The sequence below is a fragment of the Dendrobates tinctorius genome, unplaced genomic scaffold (assembly GCF_039654945.1).
Source record: "Dendrobates tinctorius isolate UK_male_01 unplaced genomic scaffold, ASM3965494v1 ptg000040l, whole genome shotgun sequence".
Lineage (NCBI taxonomy): Eukaryota > Metazoa > Chordata > Amphibia > Anura > Dendrobatidae > Dendrobates > Dendrobates tinctorius.
In genome coordinates, this window is record NW_027361708.1 from 1,350,253 (window position 1) to 1,365,048 (window position 14,796).

At 44.8% G+C, this 14,796-nt stretch overlaps 1 protein-coding gene across 3 annotated transcripts in view; it reads left to right on the forward strand.

The window, feature by feature from the left end:
• BMS1 (BMS1 ribosome biogenesis factor) overlaps window positions 1-11,680 on the forward strand; it is a 90,975-nt gene extending 79,295 nt beyond the window's left edge. For all 3 annotated transcript variants that reach the window (XM_073574771.1, XM_073574773.1, XM_073574774.1), the window contains exons 16-23: window positions 1,653-1,841; window positions 1,988-2,168; window positions 3,597-3,655; window positions 4,961-5,083; window positions 8,610-8,757; window positions 9,324-9,499; window positions 9,612-9,773; window positions 11,061-11,680. In XM_073574771.1, the coding sequence (XP_073430872.1) occupies window positions 1,653-1,841; window positions 1,988-2,168; window positions 3,597-3,655; window positions 4,961-5,083; window positions 8,610-8,757; window positions 9,324-9,499; window positions 9,612-9,773; window positions 11,061-11,285 (1,263 nt within the window). In that variant the 3' untranslated portion in view covers window positions 11,286-11,680. The remainder of the gene's footprint in view (window positions 1-1,652; window positions 1,842-1,987; window positions 2,169-3,596; window positions 3,656-4,960; window positions 5,084-8,609; window positions 8,758-9,323; window positions 9,500-9,611; window positions 9,774-11,060) is intronic.
• The last annotated feature ends 3,116 nt before the right edge of the window (window positions 11,681-14,796 follow it).

The window sequence follows — 14,796 nt, forward strand, 5'->3', positions numbered from 1 at the left end:
GGTACGCGGAACTGGTCAACATGCTCGCGGACGTTCCCTGGAGGCTTCCGGACCGTCCAGACCTTCTCTCGCAAGGCCCCCTTTACCACGAGAATTCTCAGTCTCTGAGTTTGATGGCATGGCCGTTGAGACCGCAATTCTGAAGGAATCAGGTCTGTCCAGTCAGGTTATTCAAACTATGATCAGAGCCAGGAAACCAGCCTCTTCCCGCATTTACTATAGGTACTGGAAGGCTTTTTTCCGTTGGTGCGATGATAAAAGAGTCTTCCCAATGTCTTTTTCTATCCCGTCTATCCTAGGGTTTCTTCAGGCTGGGTTAGACGCGGGTCTGTCCCTCAGTACACTCAAGGGCCAGGTTTCCGCTCTCTCTATCCTCTTCCAAAGAGAGCTAGCTTCTCTACCACAGGTCAAGACCTTTCTACAAGGGGTTTCCCACGTGGCTCCCCCTCATCATTCGCCAATAGACCCGTGGGATCTCAACCTCGTCCTTAGCGCGCTCCAGAAGGCGCCGTTCGAGCCTCTCCAGGACATTCCTGTGTCCCTTCTCTCTTTTTGATCGCCATTTCATCCATCAGAAGAGTTTCTGAATTGGCGGCCTTGTCATGTCGTTCCCCTTACCTCATTCTCCATCAGGACAAAGCCGTCCTCAGGCCCGTTCCTTCTTTTCTTCCAAAGGTGGTTTCCGCTTTCCATATCAATGAGGATATCGTCCTTCCTTCTTTTTGTCCGGCTCCATCTCATCCTCTTGAGAAGTCTCTCCACAAACTGGACGTAGTTAGAGCCCTGCGTGTCTATCTTGCCAGGACCTCTTCCTTTCGTCTGTCCGATTCCTTGCTGATCATCTCTGAAGGTCGCCAGAAGGGCCTTCCGGCTTCCAAATCCACGATCGCTCGCTGGATTCGTTCTACCATTCTGGAAGCGCATCGTCTTCAGGAAAAGCGGCCCCCTCCGGGAGTAAGAGCTCATTCCACCCGGGCTGTGGCGGCTTCGTGGGCTGCTCGTCACCAGGCCTCGGCCATGCAAATTTGCAAGGCTGCAACCTGGTCATCTTTGCACACTTTCACGAGGTTCTACAGGGTTCATACCCAGGCTTCGTCTGATGCTGTGGTTGGTAGGAAGGTTCTGCAGGCGGCGGTGGCTCACCGGCCGACCTGAGCCTTTCGGTTACTTTCGTTCCTTTTTGCTGTTCCCACCCTTGGGACTGCTTTGGGAAGTCCCATGGTATTCTGTGTCCCCCAATAAGGCGATAAAGAAAGATGGATTTTTGGTTCTTACCGTAAAATCTCTTTCTTGGAGCCTTCATTGGGGGACACAGCACCCTCCCTGTTTAAGTTGTACCCTGTTGGGTCTTAGAGTCCCTTGTTGGGTTGGTACATATGGTTCGAGTTTTTCTTGTTGCTTCTCCTACTGCTTTTTCACCAACTGAGGTGCTTGGTGCCTGTCGGTGGGTGTATACTGCCGGGGAGGAGCTAATTTTCTTGTTTTTGCAAAGTGTCAGCCTCCTAGCAGCAGCAGCATACACCCATGGTATTCTGTGTCCCCCAATGAAGACTCCAAGAAAGAGATTTTACGGTAAGAACCAAAAATCCATCTTTTTTTTTTTTTTCTTTTCCCATCTTTTTGCCCTAAATTTACTGATTTCCTTGTCTTAGCTGAATCGTGCAGAGTTTGAAGACCAAGATGATGAGATTCGTGTACAGTATGAAGGCTTCCGGCCTGGCATGTACCTCCGCATGGAGATCGAAAATGTTCCCTGTGAGTTTGTCATCAACTTTGATCCTCACTACCCATTGATTCTTGGTGGACTTGGCAACAGCGAGGGAAATGTGGGCTATATCCAGGTAAACTGAAGAAAATAAAAGCAGAACGGTGATTTTAATACACTGCCCTAGATAAACCATCTAACCTATTTTTCTCTTTATAATTCCCACATATGATGCTTTAGTATAAGCATTAGGACACCTTTTACTTGTTTTTATTTCTCTAGATGCGGTTAAAGAAGCACCGCTGGCATAAGAGGATATTAAAGACAAGAGACCCCCTAATTTTTTCGCTGGGCTGGAGACGATTCCAAACTATTCCACTGTATTCTATTGAGGATCATAATGGACGTCACCGGCTCCTTAAATATACACCTGAGCACATGCACTGTGGTGCTACTATTTGGGGTGAGTGTTTAACTATTAGGCTATTTTAAAATGTTCCTTTTTTTGCTGCCAATACCTGATCTCGTGGCAGTAAAAAAAGTTTCAGCCAAAACGCAGGTTTTGCTGCCTTCTCTGCTAAGTTTCTTGCCTTTTTTTTGCTTTTATAGGATCTCAAGGTTCAGCTTTGTATTATACATGCTTGCAAGGTTGAAGCAAAGTGTTGATGCACCAATGCAAGACATATGTGAAATCATAAAACATTTTTGGAAAAAAGAGAAATTTGATCAAATTATTTAGGGGAAAAAAATGTTCATGTCTTAAGAAAATAGTGATTATTCTGAAGAAACATCACTATACTTTAACATCACAAATTAAACTGTGGTAATACATCTATGCTCAGGTGATGAAAAGAATATGGTCTGAAGTACATTTACAATGCTGTATTATGCGTCGATCGTGTCGGCTCACAAACAGAACCAGAAACATTATCAGCGGCTGTCAGCTATACCTCATAGCTGAAACCCTGCAGTAACTCCCACGGTCGATGCTAGCTCCGATCGTGGATGTTTACCACCTCTGATGCCGCTGCCATTCTGTTTATAGAGAGACGGGGCTCTCTCTTTCCTCCAATAACAATCGCGTTGTGCCGATTGTCTTCACAGTTACCCAAGGCCAAAAAATGGCCACGGGGTAACCCAGATTCGGTGACCTGTAAGGTCCTGCTTTCAGCGGGACCTGACATCTCCTGCCTGTGTCTGATTGACTGCTCTAGTACCCTGCAATGCAAAAGCAATGTAAAGTATTAAATGATCAACGATCAGACCAGGAAAAGTTGATGTCCCATCCCGGGACTAAGTAAAAAAAAAAAAAACACAAATAATAAAGTTTGTAAAAATGTGGAAAAACTAAAGCAAAAGTACGAAAAAAGAATGGAAAAAATGTTTTGCAAGTGAAACCACGGTTTTCACAAAAAACAATTGAAAAAACATCCACATGTCCAGAACAAACCAATTTATAAAGCTTTTTATATGCTTTTTACAAACTAGCTATGGTGCTCAACTTGTTATATTTTCTCTATAGGTGCACTTTCTGGGCCACTGTATTTATTTAAGCTACCAGACAACTTGCTTATTTTGGCTCTTTGGCAGCATGGATAGGTCTTTGGGCTTGTATACTTATATACCTTTGGCAAGCTGCTCCATTTCTTCTCTTTTATAACCAGTTCTATATTAGTCAAGGGTATTTAACTATTTACATGTGAGGGGTAGTTCTGATTTTGGTCCTGTAGACGCTGTTAACGATACTCCCCTAACCAAAGCTTGTGTCTCAGAACTGCTAAGTAGTCATTGTACTTGGGGTGGAAAAGTCAAAGCAGTATAAATGCAATGCTTATATCTTGCACTGATGCTATGTATCCCTAAAAATGTCACTTTTCTTTTTCCTATATAGGACCCATCACTCCTCAAGGGACTGGCTTCCTCGCTGTTCAGTCTGTTAGCACCACCACAGTAAGTCGCCATGTCTATGTGGAAGCCCCACAATGTACATTTACTATGTCATTACTGATGTATTTGATTGATACAAAGAGAAATTAAACCTTAAGAGGAAAAAAAAATGGAAAGCCAGAATATCTTGGAATTCAAGTCCTTGAAGAGCAACAGTCATTTTCATTTATATTTCATAAATCCATAGTACCCATAAAAATCTGAAATTATATATCTAATCAGAAAAATTTGCTGTGTTAATCCGACAGCATCAACCTTTTAAGTAGCAAGTGGAGAACTTAATCAGTAGCGGGTGTCATCTCCGAACGTAAAAATCTGTCTATGCCGAATACAGGTTTTACCCTTGAATTGAGAGTTTTGAGATTGAAAGGTCAGTACTGGTGGAGAAAGAAGCAGATTTGTCCGTTGAGGTTTATTACAAAGTTGCTTATGTTGATGTATACTATTAATTTATGAAATATAAATTAAATCTTCAACCCCTCCACTACCTTTGACCTATTTCAAAAGTGTTCTTGATGCAAGCCCACATCTTTCCCTGTACTTGATGAGTGATTTAGTCAGCCATCCAATGCCTTTAACGGCCATGGGTGGGTCGGTGCTCCGCCCGCAGCTGTTATTTAATGAGAAAATAATCAAAATGCAAGAATTGTGTTTTTTTTTATCCGCTGCAACATTGTAATAAGCGGTGATCAAAAAATTGTATCTACCCAAAATGGTGTCGGTAAAAACATAAACTTGGGGTGTAAAAAGAAAATATGCCATCACACAGCCCCAGATCCCAAAATTGGAAATGCTACAGATCTTAGAAAATGGCGACAAAAATTTTGATTTATATTTTTTTTTTTGCAATTTTTTTTTCGCCATCTAAAAAATAAAAAAAAACCCAAACAAACAAAACCTATACATACTAGTACTGACCTGGGAATTCTTTGCCTGGTCACTCCTAACATACATTGTGAACATGGTAAATAAAAAATCCAAAAAACATTTGTGTAATTGCATTTTTTCCGATTTCAATGAATTTAGATTTTTTTCCCCTTTCGCGGTACATTATATAGTAAAATGAATGGTGTCGTTCAAAAGTCCTGATTCGTCCCACAAAAAAACAAGCCGTCATATGGCCATATTGACAGAAAAATAAAAATGTTCTTGTAAAGAAGGGAAGGAAAACAGAAAAATTGCCAGGAAGTGAAGGGGTTAAGTGGCTATAATGGAGTGCCAGCATTGACTTTTGTGTCTTTTGATCTCTACACATCTGCTGTAACGTAGTTTGCATTCTAATATTCTTTTCTTACCGTTCTCTCTTAGGCAGACTTTCGCATTGCAGCTACTGGTGTTGTCTTGGATTTAGACAAATCCATCACTGTGGTTAAAAAGTTAAAATTGATTGGGTACCCTTGCAAAATCTACAAAAATACAGCCTTCATTAAGGTAAATCATGCTTTGCACATTTCTATTAAACTTATTGAGCGGTCTATGAATGTTTATTACATAGGCCACTTCAAATTTATGTTAAGAACCTATAACGCTGCCCTTCACCTTGCCAAACAGACCTACTTCACCACCCTGATCTCCTCACTAGCCAACAACCCCAAGAAACTTTTTGACACTTTTCACTCCCTCCTCAGGCCAAAAGCACAAGCCCCTATCACAGACATTTGTGCTAATGACCTGGCCTCCCACTTTACAGAAAAAATAGATAATATCCGTCAAGAAATCTGCTCCCAACCACCAAGTGCTGTGACTCCCATCCCTTCCTACATCTCCCCTGGCTCACTCTCCACATTTGATCCCATAACAGAAGAAGAAGTCTCCAGACTCCTCTCTTCTTCTCGTCCGACTACATGCACTACCGACCCCATTCCCTCACATCTCCTCCAGTCTCTCTCTCCAGTCGTCACAACCCACCTAACTACAATCTTTAATCTCTCCCTCTCCTCGGGCATTTTCCCATCCTCCTTCAAACACGCCATCGTTACTCCACTACTAAAGAAACCTGCTCTCGACCCATCCTGCACAAACAACTACAGACCAGTCTCCAATCTCCCCTTCATCTCTAAACTTTTGGAACGCCTAGTTTACTCCCGCCTTACCCGTTACCTCTCCATTCACTCCCTTCTAGACCCTTCACAGTCCGGCTTCCGCCCCCTACATTCGACTGAAACTGCACTCATCAAAGTGACCAATGACCTTCTGACAGCAAAACGTAACGGTGACCACTCTCTGCTCATTCTTTTTGACCTATCTGCAGCTTTCGATACTGTTGACCACCATCTCCTACTCTCTAGGCTCCAGTCACTAGGCATTAAGGACACTGCACTCTCCTGGTTCTCTTCCTATCTCTCTGACCGCTCCTTCAGTGTTTTGTTCTCTGGCTCCACGTCATCTCCTCTTCCTCTTGCTGTCGGGGTACCTCAGGGCTCAGTCCTTGGCCCCCTTCTTTTCTCTCTCTACACGGCCCCAATTGGACAGACCATCAGCAGATTTGGCTTTCAGTACCATCTTTATGCTGATGACACACAACTATACACGTCTTCCCCCGACCTTACCCCCGCTGTACTACAGAACGCCAGTGACTGTCTGTCCGCAGTCTTCAACATCATGTCCGCTCTCTATCTGAAACTCAACCTCTCCAAAACTGAACTTCTTCTGCTCCCGCCGTCTACTAACCTCCCTAAATCTGACATTTCCTTCTCCGTGGGTGGTACCACAATAACACCCCGGCAGCAGGTGCGCTGTCTGGGTGTTATGTTTGACACCAATCTCTCCTTTACATCCCATATACAATCCCTTACCCGCTCTTGCCGCTTACACCTAAAGAACATCTCTAAAATCCGCCCTTTTCTCACTATGGAAACAACAAAAACCCTCACTGTTGCATTGATCCACTCTCGCCTGGATTACTGCAACGCTCTATTAATTGGCCTCCCCGTCACTCGACTATCCCCTCTCCAGTCCATACTCAATGCAGCAGCCAGGATCGTCCATCTGGGTAATCGGTACTCGGACGCGTCCGCTCTTCGCCAGTCCTTACATTGGCTGCCCATTCATTATAGGATCCAATTCAAAGTACTTGTTCTCACCCACAAAGCTCTCCACAGTGCGGCACCCCCTTCCATCTCTTCTCTCATTTCTGTCTATCGGCCTAGCCGATCGCTGCGCTCTGCAAACGACTTTCGACTAACCTCTGCACTAATCCGTACCTCCCACTCCCGACTCCAAGACTTCTCCCGTGCTGCTCCTATCCTCTGGAATGCTCTACCCCAAGAAATCAGGACTATCCACAATTTGCATAGTTTTAGGCGCTCCCTCAAAACACACCTGTTCAGAGCGGCCTATCACATTCACTAATCAAAGTCATTCTCTGTGTAAGTGTGCGTGCGTAGCCCATTCACTATCTCCATCCATCCTTCACTCCTGCAAGATGGCTGGACCTTCATTGTAAATACACCACTGTAAATACACACCTGTACTCTGTATCTCCCTCACCTCATTGTAGATTGTACGCTCTCACGAGCAGGGTCGTCTGATTTCGTCTTATTTTGCTTTAATTATTGTATTGTTAGCGTTGTTACTTATGACTTGTGTTTTGAAACTGTTAAACTGTAAAGCGCTGTGGAATATGTTGGCGCTATATAAATAAAGATTATTATTTATTATTATTAGGCGTATATTTAATTAACTAATGCAGTAAAATCTCTGCAAAAGACCACCTCTGAGGAGACCAGATTTCTGGTGATGAGAGAACGTGCTTGGATAAGGAGTTATCTGAGCATGCTCAGGTGCTAACAGTGACTTCGGCGTGCTCGAATAATATGTTCGAGTCCCCTCGGCTGTTCTACAGCTGCAACACATGCAGGGATTGTCTCCCAAGCAGGCAATCACTCTGTGTTGTGGCTGTCTAACAGCCATCAGATATGCAGCCACGGGGTCTCGAACATATTATTCGAGTACACCGAAAACACTCAGCAGCCTAGCATGCTCATATAACACCTTATCTGAGCACGTTTGCTCATCACTACTGGCAATCTTGTTTGAGAAGACCACGAGAAATAGTCATTTTTCAATACAGTTTTGAGTGGACCTCTTAGAAGTATTATTAGAAGTTTTGCAATGTTTTCTTACTATAAAAATCTATACACCCTTATTAAGCCAAGCCAAACACTGATAGAACACTGTTCCCAAGAAAGCAGCTGATGGAGGAGCTTGTGACCTGTTCTGCCCGTTAGTCATTTCACGCTAATTTCATGGAAATATGCTTCACACGTGCTAGTTTATAGATGTCTATCTGACCCTGCGAGGGTCCCAAAGCTTAGTATTGAGTGGACCAGTGCTTGTGCAGTTCCTGGGTATCTTTGAAATTAATGTATGTGCATTGTCTCTATGCAATTAGAATGAGATTACTTATTAAGTATGGACGCCTCCAGTAACATGCCCTCCGTCAGCCATTTTCGGTAAATATTCTCAAACAGCACAACTATTAAAAAAAAGTATTACCATTTTTTTTATTGATATATTTGAAGGTATAATATATTGCATCCCATATTGAATAATAATGGCAACATTGACAGAGATGGGGAGCACTAAAAATGATCACAACCAGTATAGAAGTCGTGTGCTGTCGGCTCAACGAAGACCATTACCCATTACACACTGTGCCCATTACATACCAAAAAGTGATTTCATATTTGTGTGAATTCATTCATTCCTGGACTACTGTCAGATTAGTCTGTAAGTATCTGCACCATTTGCAGCAAATGCTCACTCAAGGCTAAGTGCCAGTAGGTGAGTGCGTGGTATACCGGAAAGATGTAACCGGCCCATAGTGCCCTCTACGCTCTTACATTGATACACACCATCGTAGTTATTGGGTATAGGGAGAAGATGTGCATGACAATGGACGGTTACGCTTACGCTCTACATATTGATTTTTAGACTTCTCTTGCTCTTTCTTCAGGGAATGTTTTCTTCCGTCTTGGAAGTGGCCAAGTTTGAAGGAGCGTCAGTACGAACAGTTAGTGGTATCCGTGGGCAGATCAAGAAAGCCTTACGAACGCCTGAAGGGGGATTTAGAGCAACGTTTGAAGACAAACTCTTAATGAGCGGTAATTAACCTGCAATGATGATACAGCTGTCTCTAGAAAGCGCATGCACTTGTTACATTGCACGAAGAAGGCACCCGGAGAATTCTGCAATGCCTGTGTGCGCCTGAGGTCTAATACAAGAGCATAGAGAGCTCAAACAAAAATGTGCCCATCATATGCCGTATTACTGGTATATTCTCCCACCAAAGCAATGTTTTGTGGAGTCTATCTTCAACAAATGTCTCTCGGTGGAGCATCTACGGCTTCAGTCTATATGTTTGATCAGTAGTATTGCCACTAGAAGAAGTATGCTTACTCCTCATACTCCACTTGTCCGTATCAGAGCTCCCACTTGTTTCTGCGCCTGTGCCACGTGTGATCGGGTTTTTTCCAACTATTGAAATGTTTCCATTTTTGGCAGTAAGCAGAGGACTTAACTGAGGATGTCAATCATAAAGTATGTAAGAAAGTGTTGTGATCCAGTGAATTGGCTTTCCTCACATACAAGTAGAAAGCCACTATAATGGGATATCCGTTTTCTTCATCTGCTAAATGTATTGAAAGCGACTCCTGCTGTTCCTTCGTAGATATCGTATTTCTGCGCACCTGGTACCCGGTGACTGTTCCCACCTTCTATAATCCTGTGACTTCACTGTTGAAACCTGTGGGCCAGAAAGAGTCATGGACTGGTATGAAAACTGTGGGTCAATTACGGCATGAGTTTGGCATCAAACTGGTGCAACGCAAAGATTCCCAGTACAAGGTACCTATAAAATCTCTAGTAAACAGTGCTGCAGCGGGGAGCGATGTGTGCACTCAAGTATCAGTTCTATATCATTTGCTTTTTCTCATAAACATATGTTCCTTCGTTACAGCCTATCATGAGAATGGAAAGACATTTTAATCCGCTCCATATCCCTAAAGCTTTGCAGAAAGCACTGCCATTTAAGAGTAAGCCCAAAATGATGGAAAAGAAGAGTAAGGTGACAAGGGACAAGGTGCGACCTGCTGTTATCCGAGAACCTCATGAAAGAAAGGTGAGTGTTACTCTGCTGTAGGCTGCATCAGACGCAACTTTTTTTCTTTCCAAGATCTGTGCAATTTGTACAAAACTATTCTAAGCGACACGCTGACAATTCTTGTACTCGTATTATTCTCCTATTTACTATTCCCTGTCATTATTAGGTTTATGGTCCTCTTAACGCCTTAGGCTAGTTTCACATTTGCGTGTTTGTGCACAGCGTATCGTGCGCAAGTAGAAACACATGCAAATATGCATCATGCGTTTTTGCATGCGTTTGCGTTTTTTATGCGCATTCGTTCTCTAGGGGTTAAACCAGTGTCTACACATGTTTACTTGTAAAACGCATGCGTACGCAAACGCAGGCTTACGCATGTCCATGCGCACACCTGCGTTCCCATAGACTGTAATGCGTTGTTATGACGCATTCCGTGCGCAAGCGAACGCATGCATTTTTTTACGCCTTTGGGCGGACCCACAAATGCAACAGGTTGCGTCTGGCGCGTCTAGACGCACACCTTGAAAAAACGCATACACGAAAACGCAGACGCATGAAAACGCAAGACCATGCGTACGCCATGTTAAACATAGGTACTCATGATGGATGCGCACGATGCGCTGCGCAAAAAAACGGTAATGTGAAACCAGCCTTACTGACATAGCATACGTTTAGGTCAGGCCCTCTTCTGTGATGCACGCTCAGGAGCTGAGCGTGCATCATTGCCGGCAAACACTGGCTGTGTTGTTCAGCCGTCACCTGCATTTAAAGGGAACCTGTCAGTTGATTAATTCTGCTCCTGCCAAATCACAAGCATCATTAATAGAAGCCTTGTTGAACAATTATAGTTTCTCTCTGAAGTGCTCTAGCGTAAAGATACAGCAGGGGGCAGCACAAAACTAGACTAGTTTCTGCTTATGGGCCCCTGCACTGCTCTAGTTGATTAACAGGTCTCCCATTTATGTACAAAGGGAGAGTCCTGTCAATCACATTGATCAGTGCCTGGAGAAGCTGCATCTTTAAACTGTTTGCTCTGAGACCCTGCAGTTTGTGCAGCAATTGTGCAGCCAGGCTCTTAATCGACTGACCCGTTTCCTTTAAAGCTTGTGGACCTAGTGGGGCATGATGTTCCACGTCCCTATCACCTTATCCCTCTGCAAATGCAACAGGTTTCCACAGCAGTGTAGAATCACATTGTTGGGAAAGGGTTATATAATTTAGTTGAAGTTGCACAATGTCCAATTGTCAGAAATGTTCTAATTTGTCTTAATATTAACTGGTGTCTTTTCCTTTGGCGCCCCACAGATAATGGCCCTTCTCTCTGCTCTGGGCACAGTGAATAATTATAAGAAACAGAAGGCCAAGACAAAGCAAAAGCAACAGCGGAAGGAGTTTCTACATCACAAGGCAAAGGAAGAAGAGGAGAAGCTGAAGAGACAAAAGGAGATCAGGAAACAACTCTTCCGCGCAATTGGACAGAAAGAGAAAAAGAAACTAAAGTCAAGTCTCAAAGGCGCAGCACCTAATTGAAAATGTGTCTAGGTGTACAGAGCTCTGGAAATATGGCAGTGTACTTACTGCACATTTTACCTAATTTTCAGAAGTCTTTAACACTTGGTAGCATTGTGAGCCAAGTCTTTATTTAAATTTTTAATTATTTTGTTAACAGATATTTTTTTAAACCTAATATGTTTTTTATATATTGGGGAACCTAATATTTGTATACATCAAATATAGAATCTTGGTACTTAAATGATTCTTGACGTTGTCCTAGATGAATTGTACTGTATATAGTGCGGGGAGCCATAACTTGTAAAGCCTCTTGAACAGTGATGAGAGAAAGCATCCTCTCTAACTCTTGTATTCATGCTTCTCTCATCTGTGGAAACCAATAAATGCTGTGTTATGGTTCAGTCTTTACAGTACATACCTTTCGCGTTCATATCATTAAATCAGCGATTCATAGGATATTACATTTATGTAAAAACAATTACAAATTGTTCAGATCATTCTACAAATGAATGTCCGCCTTTGCAGTAATTTCTCTTTAATTTTAATTTTCACGATGCATCAAAAGTAAAGCAACTTTTATTCGGTCGTCCATGACAGCACCACCTGAGAGAGGATCCGCCCTTCAGGAACAGGAAATCCTACAGATACATAAAGGCGGCACCTCTCCCACGCATCAGTTGGTTTCCTGTTCCTGAAGGACAGGATTCCCTACAGATCGTACCATCATGGATGAGGAATCCCCAGGCCGGCTGTCCGACTCAGGTAGCGGGGGGGGGTCTCCTACCTCAGGCAGTGCGGTGTCCCCTGGATGCGCCACGGTGGGCCCGGGCAGGGCTCCACGACGGTGTGCGGAGCAGGTGGGAGCGGGGTCCGGCGGATGCCCGTCTCCAGGGCCGGCGCCGGCAGATAAGTATAAATTCACCTGTCCCAGACAAGCTCCCATCAAAAGAAAAGATGAACTGGACAATCCGGCCACAGAAGTTCCTCCAGGCCGAAGGATCCAGCTAACCCCCCCCCCCCCCCCCGTGATCCGCTACCTACGCCTTCTGCTCAGGGTAAGAGATCTTCGGGAATGTGCCCTGATGCAGTGTTCCCCTTATGTTTTTTCCCTCTAAAGGGGAAGACGTGCGCTGACAAAGCGAAAAACGGGGAGTGCGCCCTTTGCAATTGCCCCTTGCCGGACGCCTGCCCTAAAAAACTGTGCCAGTCATGTGGCAGACGGTAAAAAAAAAAAAAGGGGGACTAGTCCCAAAAATTACCATACTTCCTTACCCTTTCCCCACTCCTACAGGTGGCGGAAGAAACCCCTGACTTCGCTACAAGTCTAAGGGAGATTATCAGGACGGAAGTTAAAGCTCTAAAGTCCGTGTCCCAGGGGGAATCATCTAAGAAAACAAAGAGAGCAAGTTTCTCAGGGTCGGACTCCTCAGCGGACCCTAGAGGAAAGGAAGATTTCTCAGAGCCCTCGACCTCCTCGTCTGCGTCCTCTTCATAGGAGGACACCAGTCGTTTCTGCTTGGGTCTAGAGCAAGTGGATAAATTGGTCAAGGCAGTTAGGGCTACCATGGGGGTAACAGACGCAAAACCAGAACGGTCAGCACAGGACCTAATGTTCGGCGGTTTAGATTCCAGGAAACGTAAGTCGTTCCTGTTAAACGACAAGGTCCAAAACCTGATCAATAGGGAATGGAAGAAACCAGAAAGAAAAGGCTCCCCACCACCAGCTTTTAAGCGACGATATCCCTTTGAGGTCCCCTTGGTGAACAAATGGGACACAGCCCTGAAATTGTACGCAGCAATGGCTAAAGCGTCCAAAAAATCCGCTATTCCCTTTGACGACATGGCTTCCTTAAAAGATCCACTAGATAAAAAGGCAGACTCCTACCTGCACTGGACATGGGAAATGTCAGCTGGCACCCTGAGGCCGGCAGTAGCGGCCACCTGCACAGCCAGATCTATGATGGTCTGGCTGGACCAGCTGGAGTCACAATTAGAGGACAGAGCCTCGTGGGAATCTATCTTGAAGACCCTACCTACCATCCAGAATGCGGCAGCCTTTTTAGCCGACACTTCGGCAGATTCTGCAAGAATGGCGGCCAAAGCCGCAGGCCTATCAAATGCAGCCCGAAGGGCTATATGGCTGAAATGCTGGCCCGGGGATATGCAGGCCAGATCCCGGCTTTGCTCTATCCCGTGTGAGGGGGAATATCTATTCGGTCCAGTCCTAGATGAACTCCTGGAGAAAGCCGGCGACGATTAAAAGAAATTCCCTTCCCTGCCCACCCCTTCCTATAGACGTCCCTTCTCTAGGAAGAGATTTTTCCGTAGAAGATCATCCAGAGACCGAGACCGGGGCAGATGGGAAGATAAAAAGAAAAAAGGTACCGGGTTTATGTTTGGATGGGGATGCCAGGAAGCATCCCGTGAGACCAAGAAACCTCCCCAATGACTAGCAGCTCTGGTGGGAAGTAGACTATCAGCCTTCTAACAAGCCTAGTCACGGATCTCAAACAGTAACTGGATCCTGGGGTTGGTAGCCTCAGGTCTAAAGGCCCCGTCACACTAAGCGACTTACCAGCGATCCCAACACCGATATCAAGGTGTTAGGATCGCTAGTAAGTCGCTATGTGATCACTGGTGAGCTGTCACACAGACAGCTTCACCAGCGATCAGCACAGCGATGCCGAGCGCCCGGCATCGCTTGCCATCGCTGTAAAAAATAGAATAAAAATAAAAAATATAGTTATTCTCACCTTCCGACGTCCCATTCAGCCATCCTGCCTCTCTCCACGCTCCGGTCCCAGTGATCCTTTGCGAGAATGACCGCGAGATGTCACGGTCTCGAGGGATAACAAAGTCTCGCGGTCATTCGTGCAAAGGATCACTGGGACCGGAGCGTGGAGAGAGGCAGGATGGCTGAATGGAACGTCGGAAGGTGAGAATAACTATATTTTTTATTTTTTTTATTATTTTTTACACCTGATCGCTGGTCTCCCGCCTGTCACACGCAGCGATGCGTGCTGGCCAGCGGGAGACCAGCGACCAAAGAAATGTCCAGAGGTTTCTTCCAGCGATCAGCGATACCGGCAGGGGGGCCGCTCGCTGATCGCTGTCACACACAGCGATCTCGCTGGTGAGATCGCTGTTACGTCACAAAAGTTGTGACTCAGCAGCGATCTCGCTACCGAGATCGCTTAGTGAGACGGGGCCTTAAGGCTAGAATTTTCCTGTGCCCCCCGGAACAGTTTTAAGGTCACCCCGCTCAGGTCTTCCCTGTCGGAACAGGCTGCCCTAGAGACTGAAATCCATGACATATGCCATCAAAAAAAGTACTGATGAAGGTACCAGAGGCAGAGAAGGGCGAAGGCTTCTACTCCCCGCTATTTTTGGTCCGTAAACCGGATAGTTCTTACAGGACCATAATCGACCTGAAGGCACTCAATAGATACCTGATCATTCGGCCATTTAAAATGGAAATGATCAATTCCACAATAAAGTTACTGTTTGAAAACTGCTTTATGGTGGTGTT